General features: G+C 46.9%; 1 protein-coding gene across 2 annotated transcripts; it reads left to right on the forward strand.

Annotated features, from left to right (window-relative positions):
- Window positions 1-999: 999 nt before the first annotated feature.
- On the forward strand, window positions 1,000-15,586 carry MOSPD1 (motile sperm domain containing 1). 2 transcript variants are annotated; one of them, XM_057404890.1, is made up of 7 exons: window positions 1,000-1,070; window positions 6,716-6,972; window positions 7,156-7,231; window positions 10,341-10,567; window positions 12,448-12,609; window positions 13,452-13,555; window positions 15,255-15,586. In XM_057404890.1, the coding sequence occupies exons 2-6, from the start codon at window positions 6,819-6,821 to the stop codon at window positions 13,529-13,531; spliced, it is 699 nt and encodes a 232-aa protein (XP_057260873.1). In that variant the 5' UTR covers window positions 1,000-1,070; window positions 6,716-6,818; the 3' UTR covers window positions 13,532-13,555; window positions 15,255-15,586. The 2 variants fall into 2 exon arrangements, with proteins under 2 accessions (XP_057260873.1, XP_057260874.1); XM_057404891.1 differs by lacking the exon at window positions 13,452-13,555.
- Window positions 15,587-15,869: the final 283 nt, after the last annotated feature.

Below are 15,869 nucleotides of genomic sequence, written 5' to 3' on the forward strand. Positions count from 1 at the left end.
TGTGTCACCTGAGGCTCCGAGACGGTTAATGAACTGTGAGCAACTATCAGCCGTGCAGAAGGTGGTACTCGGAAAAGACACATGCTAATCCACAGCACTGGGCCAAGCTGCACCGTGGGTATTTATTCCTCCTGTTAGTCAATGTCTCCCATGATTTTAAATAGATGAAATGTTACTTCCCATCCTGGGTCGTTCCGTGCTGTTCTTGTGAAACACTTCTGGCCGCGGTGCTCATCTCGGTGGTGGGCGAAGGCTGGTACCGGGGCCAGGGTTTTGCAATGCCGTTTGACTGGATGGCTTAACGTCAACGTCAATTATTCACCTGACTCGCAGCAAAACTGTTTTGCTGCATTGATGCAATTGGGGATGATTTTAGGTGGGGATTGTGCTCATGCAGACTTGTCTTTTAATTATATAGGGCTTAAAAGCCCAAGTCAGGGAAAAAGACTGAAGAAAGATGATGGTGGATGCTGCCTAAAATGAGCTGAAGTCCACGAAGAGTTTAATAAAAACCTATGAATAAGAGGAACATAGAACAAAGCAGCGTGAGATGGAGTTATGGTGACAGCACGCCCCATTTAAGCTGCACTGCTGCGTGGTTAGAGTCCCCTGTTCGCCTCGTTAGCGCGTTTATTTTGCGTTTAGGAACACACTTAGGCACACATTGACCCTCTTGCAGGGATCGGTGAGGGATCGGCTGGGGCTCCGGGGCCTCATCCTGAGGGAACCGAACCGGGACGGACCCAAGGTCAATGGCAGCGACCGCCGTGAAGGGGCCATGGAGCTTTTCGGGTAGGGGCTGTGCCTCAGAAACCATCCATGAGGTAAATCAGCGTTAACACAACCTCGTGTACCACAGCAGAGCCGGCCCCGGAACCAGACCCGCAGCCGGGTACAACCCCACGGCCCCACAGCAACCCGCCCGCCCCAAGATGGCGGCGGGGGGCGGAGGAGGAGGAGGAAGAAGAGGGCGGGTGTCGGTGCGGGTCCGGGGCGGGGTTCAGTGACGGGAGCAGGCGGGGGGGGGCGGACAAAAGGGGCCCGAGCCCGCACCTCAGCGGCCCCGGAGGGTGAGTTGTGGGCGGTGGGCGCAGCGCGGTACCCGGCACCGGGGAGGGGGAGAGCGGAGCGGTACCAGCACTCCATACCGCGGCTGGTCAGGGGGCCCCGGGCACCGACGGGCCGTGACAGGCCGTGCCGGGCCTGGCCTCCCCTCCGGCAGCTCTCGCCGTGCCGCCGGGGAGGGAGCGCTGTGGGAGCCCGGCGCCCGCGGCTCTTCCTTAGCGGGCCGTGAGGAGGAGCGCGGCCGAGGCCCGGGCCTGGCCGCTGCTACCGCGGGGCAGCCGGGCCGGGGCCCGGTTGAACTCGCTCCGAGGTGTCGGCGGAGCAGTGGTGGGGGCGAAGGGGCTGCTGCGTTATGGCACGGGCAGGGCAGGGCAGGGCGCCGGCTGCGGAGAGAGGCCCTTAGAGGATGCCTCAGCCTTTATCTGTGCTGCTGGAGAACAAAGAGGATCAGTTAAGCGGGTGCAATCGCTGGTGGTTCTGTGCCTTGGGTAGGTGCGCTCGGGGAGCGGGGTCCGGGGCCTTTCCTCCCGCTGCTCCCTGAGGAAGGACCGTGCTCCTCGGTTATCTGTGGCATCTTGGCGTTGGAGGCAAGTGCTTGGACCTGGCCTGAGACGGGGGAAAAGGCCACGTAGCGCTAAGGCGGTTCGGTTTGGTGCGTGAAACACAAACCGAAAGTGAGAAAATAGAGACTAAAGCAGATGTGCCCTTGAAACGCTTCCACCCTGTCCTGGTTTCGGCTGGGATACGGTTAATTCTCTTCCCTGTAGCCGGTACGGTGCTGAGGTTTCTTCCGAGCGATACAGTAGAATGGCTCAGAAGCAGCACACAGCAGTTATTTCATTTCCCCCTGCTTTTACGTAGCTTTTAGTTGTATTTTTTTTGTATTACTGCCACCTTTTCAGCATTTGAGAAAATAAAAGAATAGAACCAATGTGGCCCAAATGCATTCTGCTGTCAGCGCTAGCGGGATTTATGCTTGTTGTAGTCACCCGTGCTAATAGGTAACGCGCCGAGACTTCTTCGTGGCACAGCATCCTGGAGACGGTTCCCGATTGCATTTCTGGCCGCCCTGTAAGAGGTGAACAGTCCCAGGCTCCAGCCCAGGCTTCGTGAGGCACCAGAGTGGTCCTGCCAGTTTGAATGGGACTGGCCACCTACTGAAATGCTTCGCAGGATGTGTGCCTTCCTAGATCAGCACGTTGAGGTGGGGTTTAACCAGCTCACTCAAGGTCATGGAGTGGCGGTGGTGGAGGTAACAATAATGGAATCCAGCCATCCTGGCTGCTGGCTCCGTGCTCTGGGTGACTCTCCCGGATAATTGCAGGTAGTTTAAACATTGGTTTGTGTAAGTGCACGCACGGAGAGGCCTTCGAAACCTTCTGGAGGAGCAAAATGTGCATAGATCTGCTCTGGATCGGGTGCTGTGTTTATGTGGAGCTCATAATTGCTCAGCTGAGTTTTGAAGAAGAGTTTGTGGCTTGTTTTGTAAACAGGCACTCCAAAGGCATCAGTTTTCTTGAGGCTATAGCGTAGAAAGGCTTATTGTGTAGGTTTAGAGCCTAGATCATGAGATAGAACAAAAGCGGATCGCACTGTAATTGAACAGGCTTTGAAAGAAGTGGGGTTGTAAAGAGGTTTTCCTCTGAATCAAGTGTTTACCAGATGACACTCCGTAGAGTTATTTGCAGTTGTGAGGAGAAAAACAACAACCAACAGATGCGCTTGGAAGCCCTGGTGATGAGGCTGTTGGAAGTTAAAACGGGAACACCAAACTTCCTCGCTTGATTTGTGTTCTCAGCGGATACTTGTTAAGTAAAACCAAATCACAGTCGGTGTTATTTCTGACCCTGGAGAGAAGCTGCGTTTCGCTTTGTGTTTGTCTAAGTTTATGAAGGAAGGGACTTCAAAGGGAACGCTGGCAGGTCTATGCTATTGTGACACCAGCAGTATATATTTAGTAACCTCGGGGAGGAAAGAGCCTTATTGTGCTAAAAAAGATATCCATGGTGATTTTTGGACTTCAAAGTAAGCGGAAAGCAAGCTGGCCTTGTTCAGGTGTTACTCTTTGGCCTGTGTCCTGTAATGAGAGTTCTGTTGGACAGCTTCCTGCCCCAGTGAGGAGTTCCATTAATACCGGGAGGACCTGTGGAGGTCACAGAGCTGAGACTGCAGATCTTGGTTTGTGTGTTCTGCAAGCAGTCACAGTGGCTGTCAGCTACGATGTTGAGCGATCCTGGTGAGAGTCTGTTGTGGTGCACAAAGTGGCAGCTGTGTTTCTTGTAAATGGCCTGGCTGGGGTGCCAGAGGCAGCCTGCTGCATAGCCCTCTTCATGGAATCCCAGACTGGTTTGGGTTGGAAGGGACCTCAAAGCTCCTCCAGCTCCAACCCCTGCCACGGGCAGGGACACCTTCCACTGGAGCAGCTTGCTCCAAGCCCCTGTGTCCAACCTGGCCTTGAACACTGCCAGGGATGGGGCAGCCACAGCTTCTCTGGGCACCCTGTGCCAGCGCCTCACCACCCTCCCAGGGAAGAGCTTCTGCCTAAGAGCTCATCTCAGTCTGCCCTCGGGCAGGTTAAAGCCATTCCCCTTGGCCTGTCCCTACATCCCAAGCCCCTCCCCAGCTTTCCTGCAGCCCCTTCAGGCACTGGAGCTGCTCTCAGGTCTCCCCTTCAGGAGCCTTCTCTTGTCCAGGCTGCCCCAGCCCAGCTCTCTCAGCCTGGCTCCAGAGCAGAGCTGCTCCAGCCCTCGCAGCATCCCCATGGCCTCCTCTGCACTCACTCCAACAGCTCCGTGTGCCTCTTGTGCTGCTGCCCCAGAGCTGGATCAGGGCTGCAGGGGGTCTCCCCAGAGCACAGCAGAGGGGCAGGATCCCCTCCCTGAGCTGCTGCTCACGCTCTGAGGGTGCAGCCCAGCCCATGGGGGGGTTCTGGGCTCAAGCACACACTGAAGCTGGGTCATGGGGACTTCTTGCCAACGATCACCGCATGAGCACTTCTTGAGGGTTAATCTATGCAGGGAAGTTCTGATGATACAGGCTTCCTCTGTAAAAGTCTCTGCAGTTTCCTATTGATAAGTGCTGTATGGAAGCTATGCTGTTATTAATACTGAACTATCAGATCTCTGCAGCACATGCGTAGTTTATAATTCAGTCTTTGGGAAAAGCCCTTTTACAGATGTCACTTGATGCAGTATCCCAGTAAGGTGACTTCCAAGCCAAAAAGGGTTGTCTCAAAAAGGTTACTTGCTTAGAAATCCAGGAATTTGTAACCTGAAGGACACTGCTGTGTCAGCAAGCACAACTACTATGGGCTTGGCTTTGCCAGCTTTTCCTTCTGCCAGCTTGGGCGGTGATTTCTCATCCAGCCAAGTCAAATAAGCAAAGGAAGCAATAACAGGGTATACCTTTTTAAGATCGGTGGCTTTCTGCTTGCAAGTTGTGGAATCCTGGGATTTGCAATGGGTGTCTTAAGGAAAATGAGCCTATTAATAGGTTTAGTGATCCACCCCTCCAGTGATGTGGTGATCTGTGGGGTTTTGGACACTTCAGTGCATGCTGCTGCTGAGCTGAAGAATCCGGAGTTGTGGTTTGACACCAGCAATTGGAATGAAACTTGTGCAGTGTTGAAACAAAACCCTAAAGAAATTAAAATAGCATTCATTATGAGAAATAATGTTTTAACCATTTCATTAAGTATTGTCACTCAACGATATCTAGCAGTAGTGTAAATCATTATTAGGGGAAGAAAACCCACTTCAGCTTGGTTCAAAAGCTGCCTGTGTTTCTCCTACTTACAGTGTATGCAGTATAGATATGTATGAGAACCAGAGCTTCTCAGCTGCACCCACTGCATGGAGCTGACTGCTATAAAAAATAAACCCCTCTGCCTCTGAGGAGTCAGAAGTCATTTTGCATTCCTGGGAGCTGGCAGCTTTTCCGCATTAGCTCCTCATACAGTCACCAGATATTCACATGGAACAATGATTCTCGCTTTGCTGTTGTACCTAACGTTGTTCAAGGAACAGCGCTTACACTTGCTGCACAAAGTGATTCCAGAGCTTAATGAAACAAAAGGGATTCACCAGAATTCCAAGCAGCGCTCCCAACCCACATTGCCATGTCCAGAGCTGTTTCTTTCTCTGGGCTCTTCTTAATAAGGTAGCAAACATCAGCTTGGAGCACAGGCGTTGGGGATTTGTTTTCAGCATATTATTAGTAGCATTTCAGTGAAGTGGAAACAAACCTGTGCTCTGCAAAGAAACTGGATCTTGGGGCAAGACATTCCAGGGAGAGCTGTGACATTCCAGGGAGGAGTTGCTGTAGGAATAAAAAATGAGACGTTTCAGTTGGGAATAAGAATCAGAACCTGTAAATCTGAAGCTATGACAGATGTACTCTGGTAAACACCTAAAGGTGGGTCATGTTTCAAGTATGAGACACGTATCTGGTGCTTGGAAGTGTGAACGTCATGATGTTTAGAATGCAGAAACAAGCCTTTGGGTTTGATTGTTCGTAATGTGAGGGCTATTTGTGGCTAGAAAATTCAGCAACTAAATGTCTTAACGTATGAGGTATAAGCAACTAAAGGTCTTAAGGTGTAATAAACTAAATCAGTTTATTAGGCTGGAGAGCAGCTGAGATGGACCTTGCTTTATAAAGCTTCATGGGAATGGGAATGAGTCAGTAGGAACTTCTTGTTCTTTTACTATTTTCTACTATAGAATAATGCTGAGCCCCAAAGGACATCTCCAGGTTGATAATTAACCTGTGGGAGCTACAGTAAAACATGCTGTTCTTAGGGGGGAATAGAAGTAGCTGTTTCACTTTGTTCTGTCTGTAGTGCATAAAGGCAGTGGTATGCAGGCTTGGGAATCTGGCCTTTATGAATTACATTTGGGATTGTTGCTTGCTCGTGTCATGGGTCCTGGTTTTAGTTCTGGAATGTCACTCAAAACAGAGCTGGTGGGAAGGGGTGGTGGCAGAGGGAGAAGTACGATGATTGTACTTTGGTTAGAGACAACAGTGCTCAAATAAATAGTAAATCCCAAATCTGTTTGGGATTCTTCATCCCAGGAACTACAATGCAGTCATAACAAGAGTTTAGTTTAAACAAGGCATGAAGGTGTTCCCCATTCTTTTGTTCTGAGTCTCTGGGGTTTGACATACCTCAGTGCCTGTGTGAGCAGATACCTAAGTTGTTATCCCTCGTCCAGGAAGTGCACCACAGCAGAGAGATTCCTGCCTAAATGGGGATTTACCTCTTTGTGTTTCCTCACTTCTGCTGTTACTGTCCCAAGGCAAGAATGGGATATCTTTAAGGGGGGGATATATTTTTGTGGTCGCCGTTTAGTTTGTGTTGCAAAGAACCAGCATAAGCAGCCCTGGTTGTGAATTGGGACCCCAAAATGCTGCCACGATCCCCTGAAGAAGTGCTTACCGGTTTGTTTCATAGCAGTTTGTTGCACAGATGGAAACCTGATGCAAATATTTTCTTCTATTTTTGTATTTTGGAAAGAATTTGGAGGTAGATTGATAACCAAGCGTCACCGTGTATATTTTTACACCTTTGTTGACTGCCTCAGTTCAGTAGAGACTTATGGAAATAATCTTGCCTTTTCTCTCTTTTTTTTCCCCCCTTTTTTTCCTTTAGAATTGCCAAAATGCTTTGGAATTCTTAAACGCTTCAAAACCTGAAGTCCCTGAGGATACAAAATCATAAGAACCCAAGAAGCAGCAAGGAGGATTCAGTGCCAATGCAGCAACAAAAAAGACAGCCAGAGTTAGTGGAAGGAAATCTTCCTGTTTTTGTTTTTCCTACAGAACTTATATTTTATGCAGATGACCAGTCAACACACAAGCAGGTGTTGACTCTATATAACCCCTATGAGTTTGCCTTAAAATTCAAAGGTGGGTTTCTTAGGTTAAGTTCTATTTAAGGGTTAGTTGGTGATCTTGAACAGTCCAATTCTAATTCATGTCACAAACCATACTTGTGGCAAACCCAAACTCGTGGCTTTATGTGTATCTGCTGATGAAGTCGGTGAGGTGTTCATTCCTGAGTTGTTACCACTCCTGTCCTTTCTGTTCCAGTTCTTTGTACAACTCCAAACAAATATGCCGTGGTTGATGCTACTGGTGCAGTGAAGCCTCAGTGCTGTGTTGATATGTAAGTAAGAGTTGGTTGGGTTTCTTTTGTGATGTACAACGTTGAATTATCTTGATGTCTTTTATTATTTAAGAGGTAGTGAATGGCAGCATGCATAGTATCAGCTAAGTTGGATATAGTATTATCCTGATCTGCTATATTCTTGTGGCTGTCTGGTCTTTGCCATTCTTTCACTCTTAAGGCAAAGGTATTACAAAATCGGTCATGCTTCCTTGTGTAATTTGTCTTTAGGCATAAATAAATAGTAAATGCAGTATAGTTTGTACACCATTGGTGAGAGTAAAATGAGCATCCTCTGAGCACTTTGTTGTTAGAAATAACAAAAGCCAGACTCCATCTGCAAACAAGTATTTCTCACACAGAGATCGCTCACACAGGGGATTTCTGTGTGAGAAATATTTGTTTGCAGATGGGCAAAATGAAAACATGTGGCGTTCTGCTGAGCACATGTTCCTGGGCCATGTTTACTAAAGGTTCTTTGGCCCACTTTTCACCCTGATGGCCTCTGGTTCTCTGATCTGTCTCCCCTTTACTTGTTCCCCTTGTCAGGTCCCGACTTAGTAACAGAGAAAATGAGAAGTGACCACAGGAATGGATAGGGTCTGTAGCTGCTACAATTGAAAGTTGAGTCTGTTTTAGACCAACTTCTTTGCATCTTCCATTTGGCACCTTCTTTCTGTGCTGATGTCCGGGTACAGCTGAAGTATGAAATACCTGAAAGAGCAGACTGAGCTTTCTGAATAGAAGTATATGTAACACCTTCTGGGATCTTTGGCTAACAAATGGCCATGTGAGAAAACTCCACTTGTGAAGGATCTGTCTTTTGTCAGATAAATCATACAGGCCTTGGGGAATGGCTCTTTCCCTAAGTGTAATTTGGAAGATTCCAAGGACTCACCAAATAGAAGGGAAGTTTAAAGCACGGACCTAAAAGGTTTCAGTGGGCAGGGGCAACAATCCTGCAAATGGAACAAAACCTGTCAGAATATATCAGTGTATCGGTGAGCTGTTCCAGCCTTTAGCAGACATTTACACAAGCTTGAGGACGTTTGGTTAATCCTAAACAAATGTCTTTTATTAAAGAAAGGAAAATAAGACGTGCATGTTCCCAAGGGAAAACTGTTTCCAGCAGAACCCCCATCCCATTCCAGTGGTTGCTGTCTAAGGGCAGTGTTTACTGCTGGGCTATGAGCAGTACTATGCAAGTGTGGCCTTTTGCCAGATAAACAGATATTCTACAGAGCTTCCAATTATGCAATGGGCTCTAAAAAGAAACAGGAGAATGTAGCTGTTTATAGGGGTCTGCAGAAAATCTCTCCTTGCTCAGAGCACAGCATTATGTACAGGGTCTGTTTAGGGTGGTACAAAGAATAGAAACAGAAGCTGAAAAGGAAGTGTTAAAGGGAGAAAGAAGAGTTGAATCTGCTGAGAGTCCTATGAATTAGCATTGCCAGGGGGCAAAACCCTTCTGTTTTAGTGAAGGCAGTTGCCCAGCCAACACTCAGCTCACTGAAAGCCTGTCATAAGCACTCTTTCGCCTCTGAAGTGACATAAAGCTAGGTACACTACTGCACCTTCTTGCTTGGAGGGTGACTTGTCTCTGCTTCCTTGTTGAATAGTCAATTTAAACTGGATACCGGTTACAAACACTGGCTCCGTGTTACTGACTGTGGGTATCTTGATATAGTTCATTTAAATGAAGAGCACCACACAAAAATCTTGTTTCTTGCCTATATTATTGCAAAGATAGGTTTCTTGAAGCAATTTAAGACTACTCTCCTGTATTATTAAAGGTGGAATCATTTTTTAGCCCTCGGGAGATGGCAGCCTTCTTGAAGCCAAATCACTCCTATATAGGTGTATTTCCAGATTAGCTTTTGTTAGCTTAGAAATTGAGAATAGCCTTTCACAAAAGCCAAGTTTTCCACTTTGGAAAAATAACTAAAATCCATGTTAACCCCGAGAGCTGATACGAGCTGGAACCTGAATGTTGCAGCTATTTAATGCTAGAGATGTGTTTTCATAATGAATCATAACTGCAGAGGGGATGCAGCTGAGCAGAGCTCAGAGGTCTGTGTGCCTTTGAGCGGTGTTCCTTTAAACCTGTGCCTTTTGTGAGTCCCACATACATTTGTTCCCAATGGAATACCATAAAACTAGAAGGAATGCAACAGTTCCCACTCTGCCTTGCTGTTGAAGCCATCTTGGGCAATGTATTCAAAACAGTTGAGCAACAGTGATTGCTGGACATTGAGAAGGTTAACCAAGAAAATAACTGAGTCTCTACAATGCAGAGGATATGTCTACACTGCAGTCTGAGCTGTGACTGCAGCTTGTGTAGCTACAGCTGGTGTAGTTATTGGTAGCTAGTGAAGTATCTGCAGCATCATGCATTTCAGATCAGGCTATGAACTGTGGTCAAGGTTGATGAGCAAAGGTCTGACAGCATGGAGCTCTGCTATTGATACCCACATTGACTCACTGAAAGGTGAAAGATGTACATGGAGATCTGTGGCTGTCATTGCTACTGCACTCTTACATGCTCTTAGTGGGCTTCGATTCTCAAATCTCTTCACATCTTGCTGACTCTTGTCTACAGAGGGAATGAGTTTGGCTTCTCAGAAAGTATAATTGTAAAGCTTTGAGCCTGGTTTCCTCAAAAAGCTGGACTTGGGCCATCACCTGCCCACGTGTTCGGCACCTCTGCTTTTCTTCTGCCCTGTCCAGTCCCCCCCTACCTTCTGAAATGGCTGGCCAGCATCAAGCAGCTTTGGTGAGGGAGGAGGCCTCATTCAGATCATTGGTGTTTCATGCATGCTGGCATCTGGGCCAGAGGTGGGCTTAAGATAAAGAATTAACTGTTCCTTTTGGCCAGCCCATTGGAGCAGATATATTTGGGAACCAGAGCAAACATGAGGAGGGGAGAGAAAAGGCAAGATCTATTCTTCAAGTATATGGAGTGATGGAGGAGATAATGGAGGTCTGGACTATTGCAATGCATCTGTGTAGGGTGGGAAGAGGGGGAACACTGGAATATGTAGGATGTAATTCCACAAGAGAAGTGCTGCTTATGAGTTCCTCTGTTTGAGAACATGCTTTTCCTCTGCAGCGTGATCCGTCACAGAGATGTTCGGGCTTCTTACTTTGGTGTGATAGATAAATTCCGTCTGCAAGTGTCTGAGCAGAGCCAGAGGAAAGCATTAGGGAAAAAGGAGATTATTGCAACTCTGCTTCCATCTGCAAAGGAACAACAACAACAAAAGGAAGAGGAGGAGAAGAGAATAAAAGAACACCTGGCTGAAAGTGTCTTTTTTGAGCAGACTTTGTGTCAACCAGGTACGTGAAGTACTTTGACCCTCCTGTCTTCTGAAGCTGTTATGGACAGCTCCAGTGACTAGAAAGACTAAAGTGAGTTTTAACCCAAGTCTCTTTAAATACCTGCAAGACTGCTGCCCTTATCACTGGGGGATGACAGTGCCCTAGAACCCAAATTGTGACTGTTGTGCTGTTGCTGTCTTGATCAAGACCTTTTGCTGCCCCATGGTTGTGTTGCTTGGAGAGTGCCTCCATTCCTCTGGTGCATAAGTTCTGTGCCAGCCAAAGGGAGTTCATCTGCAAAAGGATGGTAGCTATTTTTTCCCTTGGGCTCTCTCAGAACATATGCCCCTTCTGAGTTAGTTCCAAACCTTTAATCCTCCATTTCCTGATGAGCAGGAAATACTGACAGAAACATCTTCTAAAGTGCTCCTTGTTCAGCACCATCTCCTTTGTGTGTCTCACAAGTATAGAACAGCTCAGTTACCAGCTGGAAACTCTGCATGTTTCATACACGAGGAAGTGAATCAACAGTCTTGGGCAAAACCTGGACTCAAACAGTTAAATTCAAGTGATAGGGGGAGATATTGAAAGTATCAAGTTGTTCCAGAACTGGATTTAAACTGATTCTTGACAGTCTCCCTCACTCGTCCTGATTTACACCGGAATATTCTTGTCACTTGTTTGAGTTTTCATGACAAGAACAAAAATCAGTTCCTGAAAACAGGTGAACCTGCTTGAGAGCGTTCCTCTTGTTAAAACCAAACTGTTCCACCAGTTACACATGGGTTGTTGGCTGGTGAAACACCTGAGGAAACCGAAACCAAACAACCTCAAGAGATGGGTATTAGTGAGGTGGATGGTTATAGCCCATGGAGGTCTCTGGGCTCACAGGACAAAATGTGACCATGACAGTTGTTCCGGTACAGAGGGTTTGAACCATCCTGAACAACCTGATACTGGTCTCAATCCAAATGCTGCTTCTCTGCTTAAAACCTTTATTGACTTCATTCTACTGCTTGCTAACAGCAAAACAGCAAACAAAGCAACTGCAGGCTTTGCATCTAACCTACATCCTGGAAAGTACAGGTTTATGGAATTAAAACAGAACACATATTGCTGGTCTCTGAGGATGGAAAACTTGGACAAAAGCATTGGCTGGTTTCCAGTGGGATGTAAGAATTTGGCTGGAGGTATTCAACTAACGTATTAACAGCTCTTCTCAGAGATTACACAGTGTGCCTCTGAGTAGGCTCCAGCTGTATGAAGAACAGTTCCTTTACAGTTTGTGTGTCCTTAATCTGGTGACGTTGTCAGAGTGGTTCATTCCCATAGGTTTTAAAATAAGATTCCAATATTACTAATTTTTGGCATTTAAACTGGTTCAGGAAGATGCAGCCCCTGAATCCTCTACAGAAGGAATCTCATCTGGCCCAAGAACATGAGCCCCTGCTGTAGCCAGGCTTTGTTCTGGGTGTGGAAGCTGTTACCTTCCTGTGCAGCTCTTCTAGGTGTTCTTTCCTCATCGATTACTAATCACTGGAGGAACATAGCAAGGAATGGAGGCAGGATGTGTGGTGAAACCTCAGGCCCTGCTGAAGCATCCAGCTCTCAGGAGTGTGTATATATAGCTACGGGGCCTGGCAGGCTCTGTTCCTGCAGAAGGGAGGGGTTTGGGAAATCATGTGAAAACAAGTTCCAGCATCAGAACAGGGAGCAGCAAAACGTGGAAGGTTCAGAAGGGTGGGTTTAAGAGGTGTTTTCCACCCCCTCCAAAGGGAAAAGAAAATCCCAGGATGTTGCAGCTCCAATGCACCACAAATGCTTTTTACATAGTATTTAACATGTATTTTGGTCAGATCTTCCTACAAACTTAGATATTCCTTCCTCATCTCTTCCAGAAAACAGAACTGCCTCGTCGGGACCTAGTTTACTAACAGTCTTCCTAGGAATAGTGTGTATTGCAGCACTAATGCTACCTACATTGGGGGACTTGGAATCCCTGGTGCCTCTCTACCTCCACTTAAGTGTGAATCAAAAGTTAGTAGCTGCTTATGTTTTAGGTAAGTATTTTGGCTTTTGTAAATGCTTTCTTACAGCTGCATTTGCCAGTGACTGATGGCATCCAAATCACCACCATTACCCTTTGGTTTGCATCTCTACTTAGATTTTAACTTGCAGCCAAAGTGGTACCAGAGTACGTTAATTCTCATGAGCATTTTAGACCAGATTTTAGTTGATATTATATACAGGCCCATGTTAGTTAACTTCCATCTGACAAGTGTCCAACTGTAGTCGTCTGCCAACAAACCTGAATGGAATGTGCCATTTCTGATTCTTATCCTGAAACAGGGAGTTTCTCCATTGCAGAACCTGCATCTCCTCTGTTCCGTTCCTCTCTCCAGCCCAGAGGAGTAGGTTTGAAAGGCTCCATTCACTCCATAAGCAGTTGAAATATTGAACTGGCTGCCCATGGCCTGGGTAGGTGGATTCTTCACTGGGTAAAAAACTGGCTGGAAACGGCCTCAAGCTGCACCAGGGCAGGTTTAGATGGAGCTGAGGAGCAATTCCTGCCCCAGAGGGTGCTCAGGCATTGGAACAGGCTGCCCAGGGCAGGGCTGCAGTCACCGTCCCTGCAAGGGTTCACTCACCGTGGAGAGGAGGCCTCAGTGCCATGGGGCAGAGGTGGCCTCAGCACTGCTGGGGTAAGGGTTGGACTGGAGGAGCTGAAAGGGCTTTTACAGCCTGGTTGATTCTATGAATTGTATAGAAATAAGTTACTGTAAGCCCTTCCCAGGAGAGCACCAGTAGCCACAGTCCTTCCTGCTTTGTACCTCCTACCTTAGCAAGCGTGGGGAAGTTGCACGTTTCATTTGTGCTGACTGTTTGTCTATAACTGTTTCAGACTGGAAGAACAGTGTCACTAAACTCAATTCTTCTGCCCCACTACCTGGCACAAATGAGGAGTTAAAGGAAAGGAGCTAGGCAGCTTCAGACTGATAGCTAGAGGTGAGGTAGTGGTGGGGAAAGGCACAAGTTCATGGTGGTTCATGCACACACAGAGTCCACTCACTGATTCCTGCAAGTCAGTCTGATGAAACAGTTGGAAACCTCACTTGTTGCCCTTTGCCTGAGTCACTGGTGGTGCCACTGGTGCTGTGTTCTCAGACTTTGCACTAACTCCTGCTGTGTTTTAATCTCTAGTTTTGAAAATGACTCCAGTTTCTGCTGGTGCCAACAGCAGTTTGAACCCATTTGACTCGATGCATTTGCACCAAGTCCAACCTGTTTGTAGATTCACTATAATGTCCTTACAGGGTTTGACTCCTGTGGGAGCAGCACTTTTAGTGCTCATGAGTTTATGTGCAACTCTTCCTGTGTAGAAAGTTGAGTGCTCTTGGGAAGATGAAACCACTTTCTTTACACCAAAGCACAAATGCATTGTGTGGCTTCAATTGAAAAGGGAGATTGATGTCCATCAACTGGGCTTACAGCTGGGAAGTATTTGCTTTACAGCAATGAGTTAAACCCTTTATGGCCTGAAAGTCCTTTACAGGTGATACGGGCTGTCCTGTAGCACCTTCCAGAAGCCTCTGTTACTGCTCTGGGATGGTTTAGGTAATCCAGGCTAAGGCCTACAGCAGTTGTGACAGTACCAACTGTCCAAGCTAGTGCAGACCTTAAGCAATAGCTGAACTGTAATTCCTCTTCAGTGGGTGCATCGCTTATGGAAGGCAGCGTTAGAGCTCTGCTCTGCCACACTTCCATCCTCAGACCTTTACCAAGTCAGTGAGTTAAATCACTGTGTAGTGGCAGGACACTAAAATAGTCTCAGAAATGCCTCCATCCACGGTAGAGGAGATGCGTAGGCTTTAGCTGAGCTCTGCAGTGAAAGGCTGTTCCATGAACACCATCTGAGCCTGCAGGAAAGGAGGATTGCCCAAGAACTGATAAATTACCACTTGGATGTTGTGTAAGGCTGGAACTGAAGGAGCCCTCATGTTTTCCATATACCTCGTCACCTTGTGCAAAATAAATCATGGCTAAGAACTTGCAGAGTTGGACTTTTTCCTGTATCAGCACATAATTAAAGTGAACTTCTCCCTGGGCCATGGGTAGGTTTATGAGCCCCACGTCTCCTGCTTTCAGCTGGGTTTAATTGGTTTTAACCTCTGTTAGCACAGTTCTGTTTTGCTTTCCTCCCTGCTAAAGGTCACAACAAAGAGTCTGCAGGAAGCTCCCTGTGCAGACTCACGAGGAAGCTTTGCATCTTAGTCAAAAAGCGGTCTTTGATCAGTTCTGCACAGAGCAGAAACAGTGCCCTGGAGCCTTCAGCTGAGTCAGCATTGGAATGACACTGCTCCCATGAAAACTGGGGCTCGCGTGCTGCTGTTAGACTTGCCACAGTCAAAAACTCAGAGCGAAGGTTTTCCAGGGGTGAGCTCAGTCCTTGTTTGGATTATTTCGAGCTGCTTTGGCACTTGGGTACCGGATACACTGCACTTGAGTGTCAGTCTTTGTAAGCAGCTTGTGACTCCATCAACACTTGGAGCAATCCTCCTGCTATTTCAGTGAAGTGTATATATAACTTGTGCATGTATTTATGCACTTTCACCTTCTTTTCCGGGCCGTGTCAGGGTAAGCTGTCTGGTTTAGATGTTTTATTCCATGAAATGAAAGCATTCAGTTGTGAATTCTTGTCTTTCAGGTCTCATCACCATGGTTATTTTGAGAACATGAGCAATGAGTTACTAGGATGTCAAACACCTTACTGTATATTCACATCATGAATGTGGACTGCCTTTTACTCCCATTTGGCGCATTAAGATGCTAGCAAACCCGTTCAGTGATTTCAGATCCCTTCAGAAGTGTAATATATTTTAACTATGTATAATAAACGAAAGACTCAAAGCACTTTTGGGTGCTTCTGTATCAGACAGCTACGAAATGTTCAGTGATACCTGTGAGAATCACTTGGAAAACTTTTATATCTCCGCCTACTGTACAAAATCCTTATTAAAGCAACCTTTGTTATTTTTAGTCTATGTGAACATCAGTGTGTGCTCACTCGGAAAGCAAAGCCCTGTCCTCTGTAAGACATCCATTTGGTTTGTGGTTGTACGCGCTGGGGCTGGTGCCCAACACTTGTGTATCCCTCGCAGGATGCGAGTCGTGACTGAGCATGGAAGCGAATGACAAAGTCCAGCAGTGAAACTATGAAATAAACCATGCTTTTTAGGTGAAGAATTCCTTCTCCACATCCTTGCTTCAGCAGTGCCACGTTGAGTGCTCGTTTTGTATCACAACTGTAAGACAATAAAGC

This window comes from Pezoporus wallicus, unplaced genomic scaffold, assembly GCF_028554395.1.
Source record: "Pezoporus wallicus isolate ANWC-B61680 ecotype Strahan unplaced genomic scaffold, APGP_CSIRO_Pwel_v1 contig_6217, whole genome shotgun sequence".
Taxonomy (NCBI): domain Eukaryota; kingdom Metazoa; phylum Chordata; class Aves; order Psittaciformes; family Psittacidae; genus Pezoporus; species Pezoporus wallicus.